This window comes from Aedes aegypti, chromosome 3, assembly GCF_002204515.2.
Source record: "Aedes aegypti strain LVP_AGWG chromosome 3, AaegL5.0 Primary Assembly, whole genome shotgun sequence".
Lineage (NCBI taxonomy): Eukaryota > Metazoa > Arthropoda > Insecta > Diptera > Culicidae > Aedes > Aedes aegypti.
In genome coordinates, this window is record NC_035109.1 from 291,571,492 (window position 1) to 291,593,290 (window position 21,799).

The 21,799-nt window shown below is 38.2% G+C and overlaps 1 protein-coding gene across 1 annotated transcript; it reads left to right on the forward strand.

Annotated features, from left to right (window-relative positions):
* Positions 1 to 297: 297 nt before the first annotated feature.
* Positions 298 to 20,866, forward strand: LOC5573624 (general transcription factor 3C polypeptide 3). Its single transcript, XM_001660894.2, has 3 exons — positions 298 to 889; positions 1,166 to 2,208; positions 19,606 to 20,866. The coding sequence occupies exons 1-3, from the start codon at positions 430 to 432 to the stop codon at positions 20,770 to 20,772; spliced, it is 2,670 nt and encodes an 889-aa protein (XP_001660944.1). The 5' UTR covers positions 298 to 429; the 3' UTR covers positions 20,773 to 20,866.
* The last annotated feature ends 933 nt before the right edge of the window (positions 20,867 to 21,799 follow it).

Genomic DNA, 21,799 nt, shown 5'->3' on the forward strand with positions numbered 1-21,799 from the left:
ATTCTCTAATTTTACCTGTTTTTCAATTAAATTCAAAACAAATCGGATTTGTTTAATAGTGGTTAGAAACAGTGTTCTTTTTTCAACTTATAGTAGACATCGCAATAGAAAAAATGCAAAACATTTTAAACAGGATTTAAAATGCTTTACAATATTTTGCATCGCATTTTTCTCGAAACCATCCGAGTGTTAGATACGCCGATTTGAAAAATCATGCTTGATTTAATGCATTTTTTCTGCGAGTGCAGCAACGTCACCGAACCATAATATAAACAAACCGGATTGTTTGTTTTTTGTTTGTGGTGTCACTCTGACGGCTAAGACCGCTCACGGTCCATCTTGCCACTACCGGATTGTTTCTTCAATTATCTGGGTGGAAAAGTGTTTTATTTGAATAATTTGTAAAATACCGTTTTAAAAACCAGAAGAATGTCGTCATCTGCCGCCGAGCAATCCGAGGCGGAAAGCGTCGTCGTCGAAGAGCTCGACGAAATGCAGCTGGACCCGCAAGAGCTTTCCCAGTTCGTGGAAGCCAGTGCCATTCCGCTGCCGGGAGAACCTGGCACCTCGATTATAGTTCAGCCCCGGCGTCGAGTTCGCCGTTCCACCGTGGCCTCCACATCATCGGCCCCCTCGGAGTCGGAAACGGACGACGAGAATCCCCAGCAGAACGAAATCTGGATCAAGAAGTTCGTGGCGGGGGAGATCAGCTACTCGGAGTACCAATCGCGGATGCAACCGGGCGGGGAAATGGACCTAGAGGAAGAGGAACTGGCCGAGCGACGGAAATCGGCCAAGAAGTCTACGAAGTTTGAAAAGGATTTGCGGGTGCAGCGGAAGGATGCGTTGAGGGGGAATCTGCAGGGCCCGACTCAGGTCAAGGTGGAAGGTAAGAAAATAATAGTGATTATAATTACGTTTGTATAAATTTACATTAAGTCAATATTATTCAAGCATCATATAACCTGTGTACAATACATGGAGTCATTACTGATAGGCCAGTCATTTCAAATCCAGGCCAACCTTTTTAAACCGCGTGAGTTTTAAAGGATAAGCTCATATATTCACTAAAATATACACATTTTTTTCACTTACCCGTTTTACCCACTTGCCCCGCGTACCGTATTGTTAAAATAAAACATTTTTCATTTTTATTTTTTATTAGGAAAGACTTCCATGAAGCGACACCGGAGATTCCTGCCTCCGGCATTGCAAGGCCTGATGGGACAGGCCAATCTTTGCTACGCACGGGGAGACACCGAGATGGCCAAGAAGTTGTGTCTGGAGATCGTGCGTCAAATGCCGTTGGCGCATGAGCCGTTTGTGACGCTGGCCCAGATCTACGAGACGGAAGATCCGGAGAAGTTCCTGCAGTTTTCGTTGATCGCGGCGCATTTGAATCCCTCGGACGTGGAACAGTGGGTTCGGATTGCGGAAATCTCCGAGGAGCGAGGCAATTTGAGTCAGGCCTTGATGTGCTACGCCCGGGCCATCAAGACCGATCCGAAGAACTTCGATTTGCGGATGAAGCGCGTGCAACTGCTGGAGAAGAAGGGCGAGGAGAAGCAGGCCTTCAAATGCTACTTCGCCATGCTGCCGTACATCCCGAAGGAGCGGGGAGAATTTTTGGTACAGACGGCCAAACGGTTGGCGAAGAAGTTCCACGAGGAAAGCAATTTGGCTGCAGCCATGGACGCGATGGATCGCGCTTACGGAACGGTCCCGGAGCTGTTCAGCGTAGAAGACATCAATCTCTTTTTGGAACTCCTCATTGCAACCGGATACTACCGGAAAGCCCTGGACGTTCTGATGGCGCACACCAACGTAGAAGTCCACGAGATGGTCAACGAAGAGGACGAAAACGACCCGAACGCCCAAAGGGGAATCTACACGGTGGTCATTCCCAACGACATGGTCCTGGACTTTCGCACCAAGCTGGCAGTGGTGCTGGTGCACCTCAAATGTGAACACCTGTTCGATATGATTGTTTCAAACATACTGACCAACATCAACGTGGAGGAAGCCGGTGATTGCTATCTGGACGTGGCGGAATCGTTGATGAAAGAACTTCACTACCATTACGCACTGAAGTTGCTGGTGCCGTTGATCAGCAGCGAAAACTTTTCGCTGGCTGCGGTGTGGTTGCGCTATGCCGACTGCTTGCGGGCCATCGGAGACTACAACGAGGCGATCGTGGCGTACAAAAAGGTAGAATTGCGTACTTATATTTATAATTTTATCTATGAATTACTGTATGAATTCTACCAATACTTCTTTCAGAAATTCCCTTTAATTTCTTCAGCTATATATGATAATTTCTCTAGCTACAAAGACTCCTCCCTGAACATCTCTAGAATTCCCTGCAGGAGTTTGATCAGTTATTCCCTAAAAAAATTCCATTACAGGTTCCATTAAGAATTTCTTCAAGGATTCTTCTAGTGATTCATCTATGAATACTTCTAAGAATTCCTTCAGAAATAACACAACACCTACAAGAATTCTTTCAGGAACAATTTTCCAAGGAATAATTCGATTAATTTCAATAAGTATTTGTCCAGATATTTCTCGAGGAGTTTCACTAGGGTTTTCACCAAAAATTTTACAAGGAATTTTACAGGAACTTTTTCCACGCAATTCTTTTAAAATATTTCATCATTTTTTCAGAAATTCCTCCAGTGATTTCATTAATATACCGTTGGACGGGGCTACTTTTGATTCCGGGGGCTACCTTGGACACTCACTTGTTGGATTTATTTGCAGCTAAAATATTAATCTGAGTAATTTTGTGTCTTCAGCTCTTTTATCAACCAAAGTATGCTCTACAACTTGGCACGAAATTGTTTTGGAACAACATCAACAATAACAGGATAAACGAGAAAACATTTCAAAAAAGTCCATGTAAATATTCACAAGGTTGTAAAACATTGACTATGCAAACATGGTTTGAGTTTTTCCCAAGTCGTGGAAAGTTATTGGGAGCATGAAAAAACTATCGAATCGTTATGTTTCTTAAAAAGTTGTGATAGTGTATTGCTAAAAAATGCTGTTTTATTAAAATAATTGATCAAAGGTCTTATTTTAACGACTTTTATTTAATTATAATGTTTTGGTTTGTATATTTTACAACATAAAAAATTTAAAAAATGTTCGGAAAAGTGAATAGACATACAACACACATATTTCAATACATACTAACGGCAGGCCTACAACATAATCTCTAAAAAAAATATTTTCTGTCATATTTTACATGAATTTGCAGTATAACACAATGGCATCCTTCTATTTCTAAAATAAACTACTCTAAAGCGAGCTCTAAACTGCTAAGAAGCTAAAAACATATTACAAAAACGAACTTTTACTCCTTTACGATCTTGCAAAACATTACTTCATAGATTGCGTTTCAAATGAAGACTACTTTTTAGTTACAGGTATTATTGTGATACTTCTACATATCGTTCATGTTATATGAAGAAGAATGGAAAATACAGTTTATGTATATTACTCATAATCATCGCATTACTACATTGCAGTAGTTACATTGTTCGTTCGCACTCAAGCATTCGTAACCAATAGTTCCATTTAAGAGGAAGTTGAAAGTTTAAGATCCATAATGCAAACTGAAAATTGTGAATCGCATGTTTCGCTGAAATCAATTGTTATACATATATGTGTAATTGTTTCGAGCTTTGCAATTTTGTAAATCATGCTTATCAATGAAAAAGCGTTCAAAAACATCACAATGGACAAGAACAGATAAAATAAGTTTGAAATTTATGAGGAACAATCATTTTATTGTCAATTTGTGAAAATTTCTGGAAATGTCCAAAGTAGCCCCTTTCTTGTCTTGAAGGACATACTTTTTTCCGCTATTCAAGCATTTTTGTTATTTCTTAATGGATTTGCCTCATATTTTGCACATTTGTTACGTACATACACAACTTAAATATATGTAAGGATTATCAATATCTATCCATAATTCCAAGAGTTACAAATCCTCAAACTTGAAAAATGTGGAAATACTGTCAAAAGAAGCCCCGTTTGACGGTATCTGCAAGATTCCTGCAGAATTTTTCCCAGATATCGCTTCTTGAAATACTACGGAGATTCTTCTATAAGTCTCCCTCTTTGAAAACAATCCAGTACGTTTTACTGAATTCTCCAGGGATTCTTCAAAGAGTTCCTACAGCAGGGCTGGCATCATGTCTGTTTTAAGACACTTGGTCTCTATTTCAATGGATGTCTCTAAACAAAAGGTCCCTTAGGTCTCTAATTCAATTAAAATCATTTTTCCCTTATTTTACTCCCAGTGAATCCTATTGTCAGATTTTAAAGGTTCCAAAGAATCCTTCAGAGACTATTAAGCGACAATTTTACAAGTTCTACACTGCCCATACTCGCATAACAGTCCCATTTGAAATTCCCAGTGAAATTCAAGCAAACCCTTTCCTGTTATGATTTCCGTAGTCTTGCATCGTAGTTTTCATCTCAAAAGAAAAAAAAAAAACATTTTTTATCGATCTTTCTTCCATAAAAATGTTGTTTCTGCTTCACATGACTTCATTTTATCTAGAATGCTTCTAATGATATTAGTGGTAGAAACATATTATTTAGTTTTTATCCTTGCAAAAATACAAATAAAAAAAATAGATAAATAGCTTTGCTCCAAGTCAAAGCTACAGCTGACATTACGCTCGTTCTCTAGCCAGTGATCAACAAAATCTCCGATAGATTCATCTTCCAACGACATGAAGGGGAAATCTTGTTGGGCCAACATGGGCGTTCGCACATCACCACTGATATCATCGACTGGTCTGTGGTTTAGCGATATCTAATGCTGAGAAATAGAAAGGCATGCAAATCAGTGCGCATCGTACCTTCGTGCTGTGCGTACACGAATTCTCTCTGCTCTTGGAAGTTTTCTTAAAAAACTACCTAAAGCAATAAAACAGTACTTTTCAGTGCTACAAAAAAAAAGTACTTTTCAGTGCTAAAATTCAAAACGGTACTTTTCAGTGCTACTAAAACAGTACTTTTCAGTGCTATTTTTTTCTACTATTGATCCCTTTACAATCCTTGTTTGGACCCGTGCCTTCGATTTTTAGTTGGACCCGTTGGCGAAAGCTAGCGGTGGTAATCCTTCTTGGACACCGTCTTGGGAAAAAACCTCTTAGGAGGTCACGCCTTCTTCCGTTTATTAACTTAACAACAAACAAAAGGAAGGGTGAATCTCTGAATTCACAACTTCCTTCCAAAAAAGTGGGATTTAAAACTGTCACTAAACGTGGCAAGAATGGAAGAGAGGACGTTTCTCCGGAATGCGAACTTTCTTCCAAGCGTGAAATGAATAATTGTATCGAAATGAGCAATCAGTTCGATGCTCTAGACAAATTTTCCGAACACCAAATCGAAGCAGCCTCTAGCCCAGGCTCTTTGATTCAAGTGAGGAAGCAAAGAGTGCCGCCTATCGTGGTTAGTTGTTCCGAATTTGGGGGATTTAGGCAGGAGATCTTGAACTCCATTAGGGGAATCAAGGTTTCCTTCCAAATCGCAAAGAAAGGAGACTGTCGCGTTTTGCCGGAAACTCTTAAAAATCGCAAACTTCTTGTCAAACATCTTGAAAAGAAGAAGCACAATTTTTTTTACTTATGACGACAAAACTGAACGTTTGTGTTGAAATATGTAATTTATCATTAGGTAACGTTAGCTGTAAACAGTAAAAGTACAGGAGGGCATATACATTTGGTAGCCGGCCTTCCACAAGAGATGACAGATGGATGTAAATAAAATCATATGAAATAGCAAGAACAAAAACGGCAACAGTGTCAGAAGTTAGGTTAGACATCGCTAGAGTAGAATGTAGCAGAGTAGGGTAGTTCGGTCACTTGACCAGGTCAGGCCAACTAGTTTTCGGTCGGCAACCCGGCTTGTGAACTTCAATAAAGAAGGCGGAAGGCCATTTATTCGAAGTTTACTTTTGGCTTATTTTCTATAGCAACGTCCGAACCGTGAAGTCCGAGCAGAGTCACCCGGAAGGTCCTAGAGGACACGGAAAAGGTTTTGGTAAGTAAGTACAGTAGGAAAGTGGTGGGACCCCCTTGGTTTCTCACTTCCTGCTGCTGATTTGGCTCTGCCAACAGGTTATGGGCCCAGGACTACTAGACTCAGATTAAGCAGTTGTTTACCATTGTTCAGACGGAGACCATTTTCTCTGTGGGACAATTGGTTAGGAGTTTGCTCAGTCGGAGACCTTCTTTTCCGAGGGCAAACTTAGGGACAGTTTGAGAGGAGTTGTGCTCAGTGTTGCCACATTTCTATCTGTACCGAAGGCTCAAAAATCTTTTTTATCTGTACCAGAGATTCTAAAAATCTGTACCCAAAATTTGTACCAAACCCAACATAAAATTTGCAAAGATACCCTAAAAATCCTAAATAATTTGGAAATGTAGCATAGTTTATATTGAAATAATTTCACCTATTATATAATTTTTTTTCAAGTTCTATGGAAACAGTATATCTCAACAATAGTTTTGTGATAATAAGTTCCGAATTTCACGCATCTCTTCAATTTTGTGTAACGAAAATTGTCATTTCCAAAAATCTGTACCAATCTGTACTTTTTCGTGAAAATCTGTAACCTGTACCGTACAGAATCTGTACCAAAAACTATCAGAAAATCTGTACCTTTACAGATAAATCTGTACTTGTGGCAACACTGGTTGTGCTCAGACGGAGACCATTTTCTGTGGGGCACACTTCAATCAAAGACAACTGACAAGACTTCACGGCCCTTTTATTGATTTGTTTTCTTCCTGCTAAATTTTCATTTAGGTTTCAAACATGGAGAACCGTCTCAAACGGGTGGTTGTTCCAGTGTTTAAGGGGGACGAAAAGTCGTTCCCATTTTGGAAGAAGCGAATGGAGCAACACTTCAAATATGAAGGTTTGTTGCATACCCTCGAGCAAACGCCCGAGGAAGAGGTTTATTTTGAGCCGGTTGCGGGTGCTTCAGTCGATGAAGAGACTGAAAGGAAAGGTAAGCTGCAAGCACGTCTGAAAGAAGAGGATGCAGCTATAAATGAACTTTGGCTCGCTTTGGATGATGAGCCGATGGGGCATGTTATGCAATGTAACTATGCCAAGGAAATTATGGAGCGATTGGATGAGATTTATCAAAAGCACGGTCCAATGGCCATGATTGGTCTTCGGGCGAAATTGTTTTCGCTGAAGTCACAAAAATTCAATACTTTGAAGCAACTTTTTGCTGCAATTCCCGATGAATTTCAATATTTAATTGGTGCTCTTTCCGTTCTACGTAAAGACGACCTTGAGATGATGTCTATGGAGCAGGTCCAACGAGTTTTCTTGGACGCGGAGGAGGCGAAAGGCAAGAGAAGTGCAGCGGGCCCTTCACAAGTGGCTATGTTCGCCCCGCAGCATTCAAGACGTCAGCAATCACCACAGGACAGTGACCAGAGGCCGCCGGCACTTAAGCAGAAATCATTCTACCGGAATGTAACGTGTTTCGAGTGTGGCAAGCGTGGCCACAAGAAGAAGTACTGCCGTTTCGCTCGTCGTAAGCAAGAAACCGAAGTCACAGTCCACTCGGGTGGACGGCGTCGAGACGTGGCAATGGTCACTCGAAACAACGGTGCCTTCAGGGTGCGGATGCCTCTGGTAGATCTACCGAAGGATCTCGTGCGTGATTGCAAGATCATGAAAATGAACTTGACGAAGTTGCCGGTGCCATCGCTGTTTGACGGAGCAACCTTGCTGGACTCCGGGGCATCGAGGCACATGTTCCGCGACATCGCCATGTTCAATGCTTTGTGGGATGCGTCGGCAACGGTCGAGACTGCCAAGCCTGGTGAGTTCCTGCGTTCAGAGAGAATGGGTAATGTGAATGTGAAGACGGATAAAGGTTATTATGTCACACTGCATAATACTCTTTATATTCCGGACCTGAATTACAATATCCTGTCTGTCTCTCGGATTGAGTCCTCTGGGAAGTCGGTCGTATTCAGAGATGGAAGGGTAGACATTTTCGACGAGTATGGGAGGCTGGTCCTTACGGGGAAGAGAGTTGATGGATTGTACGTCATGGGCGTTGACTTCGAGGAAAAGCCTGATAAGATATTCACAGGTAAAGTATTGAATGATAATGAATTGTGGCATATTCGATTTGGACATTTGGGAGCCCAAAGCTTGCATAAACTGGTCAGAGACAGAATGGTAGAGAGGTTGAATCTGGAATCATCTTCCATGTCTGCTTGCCCATTTTCATGCAAATCTTGCATCTTTGGAAGACAGACCAGGGAAAGCTTTGAAGAATCGTTCCAGAAACGATCTAGACGACCACTAGAGTTGATTCATTCTGATGTTTGTGGTCAAATGCCCGATGAAACATACGATGGATACAGATACTTTGTAACGTTCATTGACGATTTCACACATTTTGTTGTTGTGTATTTGATCCGCTATAAGAGCGAAGTATTGGAAAAGTTTAAGGAATATGAAGCTATGGTGACTTCACATTTCTCGGTTCGCATTTCGAAACTACGAACGGACAATGGAGGTGAATACTTCAGTGGAGAGTTTGTGAAGTTTTGTAGAGAGAAAGGAATTCAAATGACACCTACCGCTCCTTATACACCACAACAGAACGGGGTCAGTGAGAGGATGAATCGAACCTTGATGGAAAAGGTAAGAACGATTCTCCACGAAAGTAACTGTCCATCTATGTTTTGGGGCGAGGCGTTGTATGCCTCAACATATGCCTTGAATCGCAGCCCGACAAGTGCATTGAAAGTTCCAAAAACTCCATTTGAGATGTGGTTCGGGACTAAACCCGACGTAAGTAAACTCAAAGTTTTTGGCTGTGTTGCGTATGCACACGTAAATAAGGAACACCGTACAAAGCTGGACAAGAAAAGCAAGTCGCTTTGTATGATGGGGTATGCACCAAACGGGTACAGATTGTGGGATGATGATTTTGGAAAGATTGTAGTCTCGAGAGATGTAAAATTTGATGAGTGTCAATTTTACTTTCCGAAAACTAACGAGATGATGGAAGAAGATCGTGATTTCTGTGAGGTGCAGAGAAGACCTGAACCCATACCTGAACCTGTCTTCGTTGAAAAAACGAGAATTTGAAATGGCCATCGGGAAAATTGTTTAAGCGTACATTTTCGAGCTCTAAATCTACAAATTATAAGTTGTAGAAATTAGTTATGTATGAATATAATGTAATGCAAAATCTTTGAATTTGAGCTTGTAGAAAGCTTGATTTGATGATTTAATGTTTACTATATTATACTATGTTCCATAAAAATGTTTCACTTTTCTCACAACATCTGGTTAGCGATGTTTCGAAATATTTATTGAATCTTTCCTTTTTCTATCAGAGGTAACATGTTTCAAACTTTTCTCTAACTGATTTTACTAGAGGTTTTGATACAAAATTCCAGAAGATTATGACATTTACTTTATTATTTTGAAAATTTTCTTCAGTTTGTGAATATTTATACAAGTTGTCTGTAAAACAGAAAAAAATACGTAGTATTACGGTTCTTTAGAAAATTTTCCGTTCTGCGGTAGCCGCCAAGTTCTACCGCAGCTGCCAAAGTTCTACCGCAGCCTTGAGAATCATTGAACGAAACCATCTAATCAAAGTATGCTAGTAGAGTCCAAAGCATTGAAAAACAGCCGAAAACAACAATCATCAGTCTGGTTTCCAAGGTATCATCGCAACCGATCGATGATCTCGGCGTGTCTGGTAGAACAATATTATTACAAAAAATAGGCATCGCATAATCTTTCACCATTCGAAAATATAGGTTTTAAGCTTTCATTTGATGTATTCCCCAAAAAAATCCACCGAAGGATCCCGAACATTTTTTTTTATTTCAAATTTTTGTTTCTTGAAGTACATTATTTTCAAATGTAATCATGATTCAAGGCAGTTTTTTTTTCTCTCAAGCTTGATTGTAGCCTAAATTTCAACTGAAAGCTGATAAAACAAACCTTTATAAGGTTTCTTGTTGTAATGGACAAAACTGTTCTATGTGATCTTGTGGTTTTAATAAGCCGTAGGACACTTATTCGTACAGTGGAAGTACACACTCAGTTGAGTTCAACTAATTTTCATTCTTTTACCGAGATCCGCACAGCCGAGCGGTCAGCAAATGAATTTTAACTGATAGGGGGGCTGGGGTCAAGAAGGACACCTTAAGATATATAGGTTCAAATCATGGTTGATTAGAACAATTTTTGAAGATTATTCCAGTGTAGGGGCAAGCTCACCTCTTGTTCTCATTGATGTTATCGATAGATTTCAAAAATATAAGAATTACATGATAATTTGAGATTTTTGAAAATGTCCCTTCTTATGAGGTTTTTCAACGAGGCACGGGGCAAGAGTGCCTCTCGTATGGGGCAAAAAGACCACCAGAGCAAAATGCCACAAATTTTGTGTATTATTATTTCCCCACCTAAACGATAAATTTTAGAGTAAGTAAAGATAAAAACTGAGGGATAAAAGTTGACTTATAGTTAAAAAGTTAAATTTTACGAAATTAATTTAGTTCTCATCTTATTTGACTGTAACAATAATAGAGAAAAATTTCAGAAACCAATTTGAATGTCCAAGATGGTTTATTTGATTTTATTGAGTTGGAAGCATTGATTTAATGCAATATTAAACAAGAAAAATAAAAGTTCATTTGATTTTATATGAAAAAAATGCGGTGTCCCTCTTGCCCCATAAGACATACTGCTTTTATATATGTAAAAATTAATGTCAAAAAAACTTTTTCGCAAAAATTTCCTCACAGCTATATTAAACAATTGAAAATCATCAAAACTGTGCGGAAAAATAAATATGTTTTGTATTTATTGGGAGTCAAACCTTGTTTTCCAGTCTTACATGCTTATAATATTTCGCATTTTTTGCGTTGATGAGTTAAATACATTTTTCTATTTTTTTGTACTAAACAGTTTTAACTGTAATATTTACACAACCCTCAATTAGTACCGTAAAATGGGGGGAAGTTGATCACTTTTGAGCGATTCTGCTCTGTAACTTCTAGTAGGATGCGTGTATTGTCATCCAAATATTTTTTAAACCTGTACTGGTTGGATGTTTATCGAATTATACATACGAAATTTTGACGAAATGTTCTCGTAAAAACAAAAAAATATTTAGAAATCAAAAATTGGAGTTTTTGATACCGGGGTGAAGTTGATCAATTATTGTGATAGGTTTCCTAAAATAAAGAAATATGCTATTCACTAAATTTTGGGTCACTGAATATGAATCAAGTCTCAAAAATCTTATAACTTGTTGAATTATCGATCAGTTTTAGATTTAAATGTTAAGAATTACAGAATACACCACATTAAACGCCTAAAGGTATGCAATTTTCATTGAAATTAGGGACTCGCTCACAAAATATACATTTTTTTCTCGTAAAATATTTTTTTATCCACAATGCAAATTCAAAACTGGATTCACAGAACATATCTGGAATGTATGAAACAGTTTAGTTAAACGGTGTCTTCATATAGCCTTGGCAATAATCGATTGTTTGAAGAAGAACCCTTCAACAGTTCATCAAACATTTCCTCAAAAATCAGTTTTTCCGTGGTATAATTATCTTGAATGTCAAATCGAATTCAGGAATATCAAGAGCAGCTGTCAGGTTATGCGACATCATAGAAATTGTGCTAATTGAAATCAAATTATAGCTCTATTGACAGTTTATACATGTGGGTATGTGAATGATCAACTTCTCCCCACTGATCAACTACACCCCGAATTACGGTACTCAATTTATTCTTATCCTGCGTTAAACATAAAAAAATGATTTGAACTACGTGAAATTAGAGGTGGCACTATTGCCCCGGGTGTCCTTCTTGCCCCATGCCCCCCTATGTGAGCAAAAATCATGTTTATTTAAAGCAGCATCTTTTTGTGCCGCTGGCATTTAACGTCACTTTTACTGAGATGTCAGCAAACAACATTTAACCGAGATTTACACAGCTGAAATTGGCATTTTTATTTAAGTGTGTATTTGATTCTAGCGTATAACTGTTCCTTTTCATAGTTAGAACACATGAACTTTTTTTATTCAGTCTGGAATTACACCTCTATTGAGACAAAGCTAGCTTCTCAGCTTAGAGTTCTTCGGTTACTCATTAACTGAGAATCTGTTTCACCAATCGTTAATGTTTTTTTATGTTGTATGTAAGAAACATATTCTCGACATAACAATTCATCACGTAGCTTTTCCTTCAATATTTCAGTGTTAAATTCCGTACAAGTTCAAGCTGAAAACGATTGATACGAAATAGAGCTCTTTTAAACTATTTTTACACATTAATAAAATTTGCTGCTGTGTTAAAATTTTCATATTTTTCCACAATTAATATGATACACAAAGATGCTTGATTTACTTGTTTGGTAGTGAGAAAATAAAGGAGAGGAGATAAGTCCTTCAGTCTGTTAAAAATTGTGTTTTTCATTTTGTATAATGGTTTACTGCCGTTCTACGCATATTTGTCCCGCGGTCTACAAGGTTTACAAAGAACATAGGACATTAAGCGTAGAAGGGCAGTTGATGTGCTAGTAGATGATAGAACTGGAAAAGTGGAACATATAAGTAATTCATTAAATTTTTCAATAAAATTTTCAATTCGTCATATTTTATGTCGGTGTGTGAACATTGAATAACTTTGACATTTATGAACCGATTGATTTGGTTTGACATGTTTTGGAAACGTCAATTCAGTACAATTTTAACCATAATAACATTACACCGAAACAACATGCCAAAATATTGACTCTTTGAATTGAAAATAGTCTTGCAGGTGTGTTAACTCAACAACTATATATCCTTGAATATATCGTGGTCAACAGATACCATCTGACTTCATAAATAAGCAGAAATGCCACATATGAGGAACAGAAAATCTATTCGAGATTCAAGAAACGCCATTTTATGAGTAAGTAGTAACAGTTTGAATTTGTGAAGGGGGAAAGAGAGGCGGTGCGCTTCGAGAAGACCAGCAAGTGGATCCGATTTTCGTACCGCCCTATCGCAGGAGTGGGAGTTTGTTTTTTTCCCGAGTTTTGAACAGTTCCGTAGTAACTTGCATGAATAATACTCTATAGTTAACGGTGGAATAGTTCGACGACATTGTTTTGACGACCAGCTTAAAAATACTACAAGGATAAAAAAAAAAACCGGTGAGATCTTTTCATGATGAATTGTATTATTTGATTATATTTCCAATCTTTTATGCATTTTGGGTTGGGTGGGACCATCAGGGCACCCGATTGAAGCGAGATGGATAGGAAGAGTGAAACTGTCAACTTCCTGTTGCCAACATTTCGTGGAAATAGGGCGGGCTCTTCTTCCCATCTATTGGGTCTTTCTGACAAGCAAGGGCTTGATTGTACGACTGTTTGTGTGAACTTACTTTTGGAAGGAGATTCTTTTTCCCTTGCGGGTTTCGCGTAAGTGTCTCTGCTTACGGGTCCGCCATTCGTTTTTGGCCCTTCAGTCATGAGTATGATTGAATACAAATAGTCATACAATCTTGATCAAATTGTTTTGTTGGAACAGGCCATTGCTACCGGTGGATACCTTGCTACAATAGATGGCAGCTTATATCATCATCATATCATCATCAAGTAGTAACAGTTTGAATTTGCATTTACGCCAAAAAAAATCATTTTTGTTTTTAAACAGTACGAAACAGTCTATGCAATTCAGTTTGCTCATTATGTCTGCCCGCAAATTCGTGAAAAAGGTCTTGTTTGTTACTGGCTTCAATAAGACGGCGCTGCAAATCGAATTTTTCAGTTTCTGCAACGGAAATTCCATGGACATCTGCTATCAAAAAGAAGGGACACATCATTTGATTTTGGAGATCCCAATTTCCTCCTAACTTAATGTTATGCAGCTAGTCGAAAAACAATATGTATGCTAGAAAATCTTGGAATATTGACGAGCTCAAGGCTCTCCCTAGTGCCGATATCAAGGAGTAAACTTTCTTGTTTTTTAACGGCTTACGTGCTTAAATTACTGTAATAATTGTAAAAATTGTGTTGTTGGTGTTATTCTTGTCAGAAAACATCTTTCACGGTGGAATTGTTTTTTAAAGTTTGATTGAACATGAAACATCTTCCACAATATTCTTGTTAAATTTAAAAATTCTACGTTTAGGACCAAGGATGGAAATCTAGTGATCATGACAAAATAAATGATGCATCGCGGTTGTTCTTTATCGTGCGATCATAGCAACAACGATTAACCTTTTGTCGTTAAGATATCACAACAAACTACGCTCCGCGATTGATGCATCGTTCTGCGTGTGGGCTGGCGATTAAATGTTCGCGAGCCATAGTTTTATCTTTCTGAAGTTTGTTCCATTGTTATCTGTTGAGTTCCCTTCAGATATATTGTTTGTGATTCTAAAATCATTCAGGTATGGTTTTAACGAAAAATAATAGCGTGAATACGCCATGATTCAAGTTGATCGCTACTTGTAACAACATCCAATAAACTCTTTGTCTCACGACAAACATTGCATCGGATGCTCCTTATGTCGGTACAATGCGCGCGTGGTGAGGTTTTCAAATCATGCTGCTGCAAGAGCGACGGCCCTCTTAGACCATTCGAATACCGTGTTGTTTGTCGCTAAAGACGATTTTTTCCCATCCTTGTTTAGGACCTCAAAATAATTTCAATACAGTCGAATTTCGTTCGTTGCACTATCTTTAGGTGGGCTACGTTTTAATTGGGCTCCCGTTAGTTGGGCTATAGCCCACCTAAAACGAAGGCAAACGTCATTTTCTGACATATGACCCAATTTATCAATGTTGGTAGCTCTGATTTTCTTTTGTTCTATGTTATTTGACAGCTTGAAACTCAGCCCGATTAGTGAAAGTCTTTCACTAAGTGGGCTACAGGTTTAGTGCAACGAACGAAAGTTGACTGTACTATTAAAAAGGTCTTCGGATTGTTAATAGCTAATGTTAAGAAGAAGAAGAAGGATAGTAACACAGACATGTCTGTGATAGTAATTTATGGAGTTACGGTTGATTGGCAAAGAAAACTCCCAATTAATTACTAAGTGTTCAACGAAGCTAAGAAGCGGGCTATGTTCCAACAGAAGTGTAATGCCAGACAGAAGAAGAAAAAAAATCATGTATTCTAAGCATGAAAGGGAACAGTGCTTGGATCTATATACTTCCAAAGTACGAATATGTGTCCAACAGTCGAGCGTCCAACATATCTAATCGAATAAATGTCTTCTTCTTCTTTCTGGCGTTATGTCCCCACTGGGATAGAGCCTGCTTCTCAGCTTAGTGTTCTTATGAGCACTTCCACAGTTATTAAGCTTACTATGCCAATGACCATTTTTTGCATGTGTATATCGTGTGGAAGGTAGGAAGATACTCTATGCCCTGGGAAGTCGAGAAAATTTCCAACCCGAAAAGATCCTCGACCGGTGGGGTTCGAACCCACGACCCTCAGCTTGGTCATGCTGAATAGCTGCGCGTTTACCGCTACGGCTATCTGGGCCCCTATTGCCCATTAAATCCTCAAAACCACATAGGACAGTTGTGTTTTTTACAAAGTGAAACCTAATATATATGTATGTATATTTATTTTATGAACTTTTATTTTGAATTGAAACTTTTATCGAGTTTAAGACCAATGAAACTGTGTTTAACAATCAATAGATTAAAAAATAACGTGCTCTTAAGAACAAAAATTCAAAATAAAAAAAATTGGTCGGGATCCCTCGGTGGATTTTTTTAAGAAATGGTGAAAGATTTAGCGATCCCTATTTTTTTGTGATAAACCTTTCCCATATACACGCCGTGTGATGCTTTGTGAAAATCAGTAATGTGACAGCTGCGGTAGCTTTCTGTTCAACCGTAGAAAGGAAAGTTATCTCTAAAATTGCAGTATATGGACAGCTCCTACATGCTCCTACATGTGTGGCTTTGTTTCATTTTTACCTAGCTTCATTTCCATGAAGAAAAAATCGAAGAATTGGAAGATGAAATACCTTGAATTGGATTATTGAATTTTTCTCTATGCTGTCCAATTTTATTTTCACATGTAACATCACAGAGCAACAGACGTAACAGCTAAAACAATAATCAATCCAAAACATAGTCACACCAGATCCAGTATAATGCTAAAAACACTGTACAGTCAACTTTCGTTCGTTGCACTAAACCTGTAGCCCACTTAGTGAAAGACTTTCATTGTGGGTCTTATGTCAGAAAATGACGTTTGCCTTCGTTTTAGGTGGGCTATAGCCCAACTAACGGGAGCCCAATTAAAACGTAGCCCACCGAAAGATAGTGCAACGAACGAAATTCGACTGTATTTGAACAACCCCACACTAAGCGGCGGTAGTGCGTAAACGTCAAACTCGAACAAAAGCTATGCAAGCGCCACGGGCTCACTCAATTAACTATCAAATATCAGAATTGAGCGCTAATGTGCTGTACGATGAATACAACTCGAGTGTTATGTCTGTTTGTCTGTGGTAACATTTTCTGAGCACAGCAGTATATTTTTCAGATTTTAAGAATATCTCAATAATAAATGGAATTTCCTATATAAATGAGACTGTTCACGGCGTGTATATGGGAAAGGTTTATCACAAAAAAAAATAGGCATCGCTAAATCTTTCACCATTTAAAAATATAGGTTTTAAGCTTCCATTTGACGGGTTTCTTAAAAAAATCCACCGAGGGATCCCGAACATTTTTTTTTTTATTTTAAATTTTTGTTCCTAAGAGCACGTTATTTTTTAATCTATTAATTGTTAAACTCAGTTTCATTGGTCTTAAACTCGATAAAAGTTTCAATTCAAAATAAAAGTTCATAAAATAAATATACATACATATATATTAGGTTTCACTTTGTAAGAAACACAACTGGCCTATGTGATTTTGAGGATTTAATGGGCAATAGGACACTTATTCGATTAGATATGTTGGACGTTCGACTGTTGGACACATATTCGTACTGTGGAAGTATATAGATCCGAGCACTGTTCCCTTTCATGCTTAGAATACATGATTTTTTTTCTTCTTCTGTCTGGCATTACACCTCTGTTGAAACATAGCCCGCTTCTCAGCTTCGTTGAACACTTAATAATTAATTGGGAGTTTTCTTTGCCAATCAACCGTAACTCCATAAATTACTATCCTTCTTCTTCTTCTTAACATTTACGTCCTCACTGGAACAGAGCCTGCTCCTCAGCTATTAACAATCCGAAGACCTTTTAAATAGTATTGAAATTATTTTGAGGTCCTAAACGTAGAATTTTTAAATTTAACAAGAATATTGTGGAAGATGTTTCATGTTCAATCAAACTTTAAAAAACAATTCCACCGTGAAAGATGTTTTCTGACAAGTATAAGACCAACAACACAATTTTTGCAATTATTACAGTAATTTAAGCACGTAAGCCGTTTAAAAACAATAAAGTTTACTCCTTGATATCGGCACTAGGGAGTGCCTTGAGCTCGTCAATATTTCAAGATTTTCAAGCATACATATTGTTTTTCGACTAGCTGCATAACATAAAGTCAGGAGGAGTCAAATTAGGATCTCCAAAATCAAATGATATGTCCCTTCTTTTTGATAGCAGATGTCCATGGAATTTCTGTTGCAGAAACTGAAAAATTCGATTTGCAGCGCCGTCTTATTGAAGCCAGTAACAAACAAGACCTTTTTCACGAATTTGCGGGCAGACATAATGAGCAAACTGAGTTGCATAGCATACTGTTTCGTACTGTTTAAAAAAAAAAGCTTTTTTTTGGCGTAAATGCTAATCCAAACTGTTACTACTTACTCATAAAATGGCGTTTCTTGAATCTCGAATAGATTTTCTGTTCCTCATATGTGGCATTTCTGCTTATTTATGAAGCCAGATGGTATCTGTTGACCACGATATATTCAAGGATATATAGTTGTTGAGTTAACACACCTGCAAGACTATTTTCAATTCAAAGAGTCAATATTTTGGCATGTTGTTTCGGTGTAATGTTATTATGGTTAAAATTGTACTGAATTGACGTTTCCAAAACATGTCAAACCAAATCAATCGGTTCATAAATGTCAAAGTTATTCAATGTTCACACACCGACATAAAATATGGCGAATTGAAAATTTTATTGAAAAATTTAATGAATTACTTATATGTTCCACTTTTCCAGTTCTATCATCTACTAGCACATCAAATGCCCTTCTACGCTTAATGTCCCATGTTCTTTGTAAACCTTGTAGACCACGGGACAAATATGCGTAGAACGGCAGTAAACCATTATACAAAATGAAAAACACAATTTTTAACAGACTGAAGGACTTATACTCTCCTTTATTTTCTCACTACCAAACAAGTAAATCAAGCATCTTTGTGTATCATATTAATTGTGGAAAAATATGAAAATTTTAACACAGCAGCAAGTTTTATTAATGTGTAAAAATAGTTTAAAAGAGCTCTATTTCGTATCAATCGTTTTCAGCTTGAACTTGTACGGAATTTAACACTGAAATATTGAAGGAAAAGCTACGTGATGAATTGTTATGTCGAGAATATGTTTCTTACATACAACATAAAAAAACATTAACGATTGGTGAAACAGATTCTCAGTTAATGAGTAACCGAAGAACTCTAAGCTGAGAAGCTAGCTTTGTCTCAATAGAGGTGTAATTCCAGACTGAATAAAAAAAGTTCATGTGTGCTAACTAGTTATACGCTAGAATCAAATACACACTTAAATAAAAATGCCGATTTGTTTGTTGTTTGCTGACATCTCAGTAAAAGTGACGTTAAATGCCAGCGGCATAAAAAGATGCTGCTTAAAGTAAACATGATTTTTGCTCACATATCAGTTAAAATTTATTTGCTGACCGCTCGGCTGTGCGGATCTCGGTAAAAGAATGAAAATTAGTTGAACTCAACTGAGTGTGTACTTCCACTGTACGAATAAGTGTCCTATGGCTTATTAAAACCACAAGATCACATAAAACAGTTTTGTCCATTACAACAAGAAACCTTATAAAGGTTTGTTTTATCAGCTTTCAGTTGAAATTTAGGCTACAATCAAGCTTGAGAGAAAAAAAAACTGCCTTGAACCATGATTACATTTGAAAATAATGTACTTCAAGAAACAAAAATTTGAAATAAAAAAAAATGTTCGGGATCCCTCGGTGGATTTTTTTTGGGGAATACGTCAAATGAAAGCTTAAAACCTATATTTTCGAATGGTTTAAGATTTAGCGATGCCTATTTTTTTTGTAATAATATTGTTCTACCAGACACGCCGTGTGTTATGCGAGTATAGGCAGTTCAGATGATGTAAAAATACTGCCGCTGGCTTTATTTTCCAATTTTATACGAATATTTGTTCTTAGCTTTGCGCCTATTAACACACCAACCCTACTCCTTTATTGCTTTTTCTATCGAATCGTTTTTTGAAGGCTCAAACATAGTATCAAGCTTTACAGAGCCGATTGATTTATTGCTTTTAACTAATATCATAAATTACAAATATCTTCTTCATTTCAGGTTGTTTCTTTGGCCCAACATTTGGATGCCCGTTTGACCCTATCGGCGCTCCTGAAACAGCAAGGCAAATATGACGAAGCACTTGAAGCCCTCGAACAGGATCCGGAAAAGGACATCATGGACGCCGAGTTGCTCTACGAACGGTGTCTAATGCTGAAGGAAGTGGGTCGATACGATGAGTTCCTGTCGTCCGGGTTTATGCTGCTGATGCGCCACTGCGTTCCGCTGCGAAGCCGACTGGAACTGGGTGCGGCCATTTCGGTGCCTCGGTACTTTGAAATGTTGAAGACCATTGCTGATATAAAGCACTCTCGGCAGGACAAGACAGAGGAACACGCTCCGGAGTTTTCTCGCTCGGAAAACGAACCGTCGGTGGAGATGGAGTGGGAACTGGTAATGATACTCCTGCAAGTAGCGGATTACACGAAGAACTATGCCTACTTCCAGAAGCTCGTGTTCACTCTGTGCACCGCCAAGCGCTTTCAAGTGTTCAAACAGGAACTTCAAATGCTGGCCCTTCTCGGTTGTCTGTACAACCGCGATCCGATGTACGCTTACAACCTGATTCGAGAACGGGTCAACAAGGAAGCGAACCTAAACAAGCCCCGTCTGTGGAATTTGTTCAACCTGGTCATTCTTGTAACGGGGGACATCCGCTATAACCGTTACCTGATGCGATTATTCGAGCGAACCGCCGTTGATCCGAATGTCCGCGTCCTGCAGGCAAACTATCACCTCAACGCGGGAACCTACAAGTATGCCCTGAATGACTACAGCAAGGTGTACAGGAAAACCGGCGATCCGATCCATGCGATGCTGATCGGTGTAACGTTGACGCAGATTGCGTGCCAGAAGTTCTCCAACAAGAAGCAAGCGTTGGCCTCGCAGGCCATCGGGTTCATGGAGAAGTATCGCAAGGGAAGGCCGGCCGAGCTGGCCAACGAGATCCATTACAACATCGGCCGGATGTACCATCAGCTGGGAATGCACAGCTTGGCGGTGGATCACTACAAGCGGGCGCTGGAGTTCACCAATCAACTGATCGAGGAGAATGCGAGTTATTTGGACCTTCGGGCGGAGATTGCATTCAATCTGAGCAGCATCTACCGAAGTAATAATAATTTGGAATTGGCGCGGAAATATCTGTATGAGTACATAGAGATCTAAAACTTAATGGTAAGATGAACTTGACTGATTATATTACATAACTTATCATTGAACATAATAAACAAAATGTGTATCTACTAACGGTTTCCTTTCATTCGTTAGAATTGTTTTTTTTTTCAAGTATGAAATTTTGAAAGAACTCCAGAAGCAATATTGTTTTTACTATAAAAGCCAAGTAAGTGGAACTGACCTTAAGCTTTGAGCTCCAGTTAGCCTAAGGACCTTAAGCACATTTTTAAATTGTTTAACATTATTTAAATTATATTTTTGCTATACTGCCCACGCTCGCATAACAGTCCCATATTATATGGGATTTCGTATATAAATGGGACTGTCATGCGAGTATAGGCAGTATAAAACAAACAAAAAGACAAAGCTGGTAGCTAGTCTATTTTTTCAGCGAATTGCTCTAATGTAATGCATTAAACTATTAAACTTTTTTTTTTCAATAGAATGTCTCTCAAGTAAGCAAATCTGTCTCTAAAAACGATTTCCTTATCCTTTCGATAGAATTTGACGATCATTGTAATTATAAAGAATGTTTTCTACATTATTGCAAAATGAAGTAAAAAAACAACAAAACATTGCTCAATCGATTAGTGGCGATCTTATGAACAGAGCCACTTCTCTGGGTGGCTGGTGGTTTGGGATCAATTTGAGCTAAATTATACAAGGATATCGAACCTACATGCAGGATCTGGTACAAATTTTTTTGAATCACATCATAACATTCAAACAGATTGCATAATAATCTCTTGGCAAAATGTTGAAACAAAACATTAATACTTTCATGGATGGGTTTTGATTAACTTTAAAAGACTCTAAATCAATTTGGATAAAAATTGATCCTTTTCTTCTTCAAATTTTAAAGAACTTATGAGCCGGATGGTCAAGAGATATGACGAACAATGTGATAAATTTCAAAAACAGATAACTAATTTGTCCCAATGACCCTTCGAAATAACTCCAGCCAAAGGAATATTCCCGAGTATCTCTGGTGAATTTTAGAAACTATATATGTATGTGT